At 35.2% G+C, this 6,540-nt stretch overlaps 1 protein-coding gene across 1 annotated transcript; it reads right to left on the reverse strand.

Annotated features, from left to right (window-relative positions):
- Nucleotides 1-3,447: 3,447 nt before the first annotated feature.
- On the reverse strand, nucleotides 3,448-4,437 carry LOC128665878 (olfactory receptor 12D3-like). The gene has a single exon (XM_053720126.1). It carries the CDS (start codon nucleotides 4,435-4,437, stop codon nucleotides 3,448-3,450), a length of 990 nt encoding a protein of 329 aa, XP_053576101.1.
- Nucleotides 4,438-6,540: the final 2,103 nt, after the last annotated feature.

Raw genomic sequence — 6,540 nt, forward strand, 5'->3', positions numbered from 1 at the left:
AATGACAACACCTGTAGTTTTATTCAAACCAGATGGCCAGTGTCTCCTGATAACACAGAAGGTAGACAGAGAGCCCTCCACTGGTAGGCAGTATCACATCCACACCAGTTGTAGTGTGCTATAGAATGGAGTAAACCCTACAAATAAACATCACTTGGTGTATAACCTAACACGGTGGTAAGTATCACCAGATGGTATCAGCATATAATTGGTACAAGAACCAGGGGGTAAGAGGGATATCACATAGGGAACAGAAAATGTACAGAGAGATAAGCCCACATAGGCGGGAAGCAAAAACACTTATTCATAAGTCAGGCATAAATGAAGTTAATAAAACACAGAAAAATCAAGGTGGGCATTCAGCCCATGTGGGATCAAGGTATTGAGCCTGTAGATCCAGCGTCTCTTACAACATAATAGCTCCTTATGTCTATTTCCACCCCTTCTGGATGGGACCACAGTGTCTATGAGCATAGCTTTCAATGCCGACACTGAATGTTTATGTTCCCAAAAGTGACGAGCCACAGGTTGGTCAGAGCTACCATCCTTAAATGCAGTTCTGATGGCGCTCTTATGGTTGGCCAACCTCTCACGGAAGATGGTAGTAGTCTTCCCCACGTAATACCTTCCACATGGGCATGTCAGGAAATAGATCACGTACTGAGAGGTGCACGTGAGCCGGTGCCTAATCTCGTAAGTTTTATTAGAGTGTGGATGGTGGAATGTTGATCCTACCATCTGGGAATTGCAGGTTACGCAATTCCCACACCGAAAACATCCTGGCCTAGTGCTGGCCAACCAGGTAAGGGGTCTCTTCCATGGATCCGTCTTCATCAGAATTGACCTTAAAGGGACAGTCAAGTCCAAAAAAAACTTTCATTTTCAAATAGGGCATGTAATTTTAAACAGCTTTTCAATTTACTTTTATCAACAATTTTGCTTTGTTCTCTTGGTATTCTAGTTGAAAGCAAACCTAGGAAGGCACATATGATAATTTATAAGCCCTTGAAGGCCGCCTCTATTTTATTTACTTTTCACAGCAGCTCATGTAGGCCATATAGATAGCATTGTGATCACGCCCGTGGCTAGTGGCAGACACTGCACTAATTGGCTAAAAGTCATGTTATTAGGGGAGGTCAGAAGATGCTTAGATACAAGTTAGTCACAGAAGTAAAAAGTATATTAATATAACCATGTTGGTTATGCAAAACTGGGGAATGGGTAATAAAGGGATTATCTATCTTTTTAAACAACAAAAATTCTGGTGTTGACTGTCCCTTTAAGTTCTGGTTACTCCTGCGTACAATTCTTGGTGGTGATAATTCCGCAAATGGCAGAGAGTAGTCATCTCTCACCAAGTGGCAATTTTGGTGGACTATGTCTGCAACTTTGTCTGACACCGGGCTGTAGGAGGTCACAAAGTTCAATTGCCTCTCATCTTCATCAACTTTCTGTTTTCTCTGGATAAGTGTCGTTTGGTTATACTGTGCAACCTCATTGAGTGTCTTCTGTATTAATCCCGGGTTATACCCCCTCTCCAGGAATTTCTTCTTCATCTCCTGGAGTTGTATAGCCTATTTGGTGGGGTCAGAGTTATTACGTATCACCCTTAGCAGTTGGGATTTAATAATACCCGCTTTTAACTGGCGGGGGTGGAAACTGTCACTTTGCAACAGAGTGTTCCGGTCTGTAGGTTTCGAGTAAATACTACCCTATACTCTGTTGCAAAGTGACAGTTTAATTAATTCTGTATCTGTATCTGAGGACGGGGGCAACCCCGAAAAACGTTAATACAAAAAAATTATTTTTTGTGCAAATCCAGATGTGTGCTTTTCCCATCTTGTAATACATATATATATATATACACATGATTATATATAGGTATAGATATATACAGTTAAATATATAGGAATATCCCCTATGTGAATAACATTGGAATATGCTTTCCACATAGTAAGTCTGCATTTGTTTTGTACGTGATTGTAACCACATTACTGATTTTGCACTATTGTGGCGCCTTCTTCTTTTTTCTTCATGTTCTCCAGATTACCGCTAACTTGTCTAACAGCTCTGGAAGAAGATACAGCAGCCGCATTTTTTACATCACTTGGATTCTCCTACAGAGACTCACTTTAATGCTGCAACAGTTCTAAAACAGGACTAGACACCATTATTTTCCACTCACGTGGTGGTTTGGTTTGTTACACAATTATTGTTATTATATGTTGTGTTATTTTTTTTATGTATATTGGTTAAGTGATTAACCCTTTCACTTTTAGGTAGGGGGAAACCCCAACACACTTATATTTTTGCTATATATGGTTGTATATAGCCATAGATTGATGTATATTTGTTAAGTGAGTAATTCCTTAACTTTTAGGAAGAGGGTAACCTCAGCACATCATTAATTTTGGGTTCACACAGGGGATCACCCTAGTTTCATTTTTACATTATACAGTTCCAGTATATATCTGCACTGTTTGAAATCACTATATTGTTTTTGAATTGATACTGTGACAGGTATCGTTTGGTCGGTTTGTTCTATATTAGGCGCCTTTAACTTCATTATCACATCATGCTGGCATGAAAATGAAGCTCCCATCTGAGCCTATGGAAAGCCCTCCCATGAACGATTGGCTTCCAGCAAGGGAAACGCCAGCTCACGTTCACATTGCACCTTACTTGTAATACCAACGCACATTAATCTGGTATTGCCAAGCTAAGCGCAAGCATAGCATGAATGTAAGTGCTAATTTCCGCTTAACTTGTAATCTAGCCCTTAATGTTCTTTTATAGTGCTAAGAAAACTACTAAGCATTTTTTCCATAAGGCATTATTTTAAAGGGATATGAAAACCAAAAATGTTTTTTTGAAATTCAAACAGAGCATAACATTTAAAAAAAAAAAAAGTATCTAATTTACTTATATTATAAAGTGTGCTTAATTCCCATGATATTCTGTGTTGAAGTGATACCTAGGTAGGCACCTGGAGACTATATGGCAGGAAATTGTGCAGCTGTTTAGTGCTCTTGCAAATGGATAACATTCTTGCAAAACTGTGGCCATACAGTATATTCAGAAATGGGCCAGCTCCTAAGCATACATCCCTGATTTTCAACAAAAGATACTAAGAAAAAAAAGAAAAAAATTATAACAGAAGTAAATTAGAAAGTTGTTTAAAATTTCATACTCTATCTGAATCATGAGAGAAAAAAAATGGGTTTTATATCCCGTTAATATCTCTAAAATTAAGTGTTATTTTAACTATGTTATTTGAAAGGGAAAACCAATTCTTTATCAGACTCTTATTCTATGAACCCCATGCTACTTATTTATTTCTTTAAGTAAACTCCATGATCAAGTTCTATAAAGACAAAAATGTATGGGCTACAAGAAATTATGTATAACAATGCATAGTAAAGTAAAAGATTAAATATACAATAATATTTAAAGTAATCTCATTCTCCCATAAAGTGTGTATTTAAAGAGTTTTTTAAATGACTGCCTCACTTCCTTATTTCTTAGTGTATAAATGATAGGATTCAAAGCTGGTGTAATAACTGTGAACAATATGGCAGCCACTCTGTCTTTTTCTATTGAATCTACAGATGCAGGCCCCAGATACGTGCATACAGCAGTCCCATAGAACATGATTACAATACTAAGGTGTGAGGAGCATGTTGAAATAGCTTTTTGCCTTCCTTTTGAGTTTATCTTCAGAAGGTGAGTGCTGATAAAACAGTAAGATATCACTGTAAGAAAAAGTGTGCCTGTACTGAAAAAGCCACCAATAATGATCAACATAAGTTCATTTAGGTAGGTATTAGAACATGACAATTTTATAATTGGCTTAACATCACAAAAGAAGTGTCTGATCTTGTTAAATTTACAAAAAGTCAGCTGTGCAGTCATAACTGTCTGGCTCATTGAGTAAATTAAACCCGTTACCCATGAAGTTGAAACCAACTGTATGCAGATAGACTTATTCATAATCAAGTTATAGCGCAATGGCTGGCATATGGCTGCATATCGATCATATCCCATGACAGCAAGAAGAACACCTTCTGTACAGCCCAAAAAATGAAAGAAATGCATTTGCAAAATACAGCCATTTACAGTAATTCTATTTTCCTTTAGGAATCCAACTAGTGTCTTTGGTAGTGTGACTGAAGAATAAACAATATCCAAAAAAGAGAGATTGGCCAATAAAAAGTACATTGGACTATTAAGTGCATGATCACTGATCACCATGGTCATAATAATGAGATTTCCAAAGATGTTGAGAAGATAGAATAACAAAAAGAAGGCAAAGAGGACAATCTGAAGCCATTTCTGGCCGCTGAAGCCCATTAGGATGAACTCATGTATTGATGTCCAGTTTCCTCTTTCAATCCCTTTAATTTTGACAAGATTAAAATATTCATACCCACTTTGCATAATTAATTTTTATTGTGTTAACACCTGATTTACATACACAAAACATTCACTGATGTAGTTAGTTTAAAATTGGCCTCTTAGGACATTTTAATTGTGGTAGCTTAACTTATTTTGACAATATATGTAGGTTCCTACCCCTGTCACTAATTCTATAAATAAAAAAACAAAAAACAAAAACTTAAAGGTCCAGATTACAAGTTTTACATTAATTATTGCTCCTGCTTAAAGGTGTACTTTACACTAGAAGTAATCTTTTTGCACATGTCGGTTCTGCTCGTATTACAAGTTGAAAAAAAATAGTCTGTGCGAAGCAAAACCCAATGCATGAACCAAAGGACTTTGGAATATTGTGACTGCATTAACGTATTCTCCCCATAGAAATCAATGGAAAAAGCTATTACTTGTGAGCTAACCTGACAAGCGTTATTTATATTTCACATTCCAATGTTCTTCGCTTACAGAACAATGTTATTTTTCTTGTAAATACATATTTCTATATATATATATCTGTATATACATATACATGTATATGTATTTCCAACCCGACATGAAAATATGAATATTTAAAAATTTATGTTCCTCACATAGCAGAATATGTTCTATCTATTCATAAACACATATTTCTACATATTTTTGTAAAATATTTATATATATATATATATATATATATATATATACACAAGTTGCAAGTGAGCCCAACACTCATTAATAAACAACCACCATGGTGCCTTTCAAAAAATTTCATATAGTACAAGATGGGAAAAGCACACATCCGGATTTGCACAAACAATACATTTTTTTGTTTTAACGTTTTCAGGGTTGACGGTGGCATTCTGTATCTGTATCTGAGGACGGGGGCAACCCTGAAAACGTTAATACAAAAAATGTATTTTTTGTGCAAATCCGGATGTGTGCTTTTCCCATCTTGTACTATATATATATATATATATATATATATATATATACATGATTATATATAGGTATAGATATATACAGTTAAATATATAGGAATATCCCCTATGTGAATAACATTGGAATGTGAAATATTTACAGTAAGTGCACAATATACCACTTTATTAGAAATGAATATTGCATAAATATGCTTTTTCATGTTTTCATCTACTTTACTGCAAAGAGTACCAGTGCATATATATATATATATATATATATATATTTATATACATATATATATGTGTGTGTGTGTCTATATGTATTTACTTATTCATTTTAGTGTTTATATGTGTATATATGTCTGACACTTGTTTAGTAAAACAGTTAACCAGAGCTCTGAGTACAAGGTAATCATTCTATGGGGCATATTTAACAAGCTCTGTATGGAGTTTGATGCCCAATGTTTCCGGCAAACCTTCTAAAGACCGCTGCTTTATAACCTGTCCGCTCTGAGGCGGCGGACAGAAATCAACCAGATTGAATACGATTGGGTTGATTGACACCCCTGCCGCTAATCTGCAGGGGGCGGCATTGCACAAGCAGTTCACAAGAACTGCTGGTGCAATGATAAATGCTGAGAGCGTATGCTGTCGGCATTTATCAATGTGCATTATTGGATCATGTCCGCTTGCACATTAATAAATAGGCCCCTATATATATTCTTTATAACCATTTCCAGTCAAATACATTGTCATATACCATATATCTTTTAACTTTTAAAAAACATTTTTAATAATATTGATATTAAATATTTTTTATCCGTGTATATATGGGTGTAATAGTTAAATGTATTTATTTTATTTTTCGTGAACATTTTTTTTAACCCTTACACTTTAAGCTAGGTCTTTAGTAGCGCTAATCTGGTGAGCGCAAATTTACTTTGACCTTATAATATGCTCGCTAGTTAGCGCTGTCACATTATTACTTGTAATCTAGACCTATATTTTAAAATGCATTGCAGTTTTTGTTTTTAAAAATACGTGTTTCTGTGCTGAGAAAAAAAAACCACATCTTTTTAATGCTTCTTAGATGTGTCACTAATAATTAGTACATTTGTGAAAATTCTTACACAAATGCATTTAATTGAACAGTAGCTAAGCTATAAACAACTATATGAATCAAAGAAACATAAAGAGAGGGAGAAAAAGAAAG

Source organism: Bombina bombina, chromosome 1 (genome assembly GCF_027579735.1).
Source record: "Bombina bombina isolate aBomBom1 chromosome 1, aBomBom1.pri, whole genome shotgun sequence".
Taxonomy (NCBI): Eukaryota; Metazoa; Chordata; class Amphibia; order Anura; family Bombinatoridae; genus Bombina; species Bombina bombina.

Excerpts from the sequence above, each read along its gene's own strand:
- LOC128665878 (XM_053720126.1), bottom strand. The coding sequence starts at position 4,437 with ATGCAAAGTGGGTATGAATATTTTAATCTTGTCAAAATTAAAGGGATT.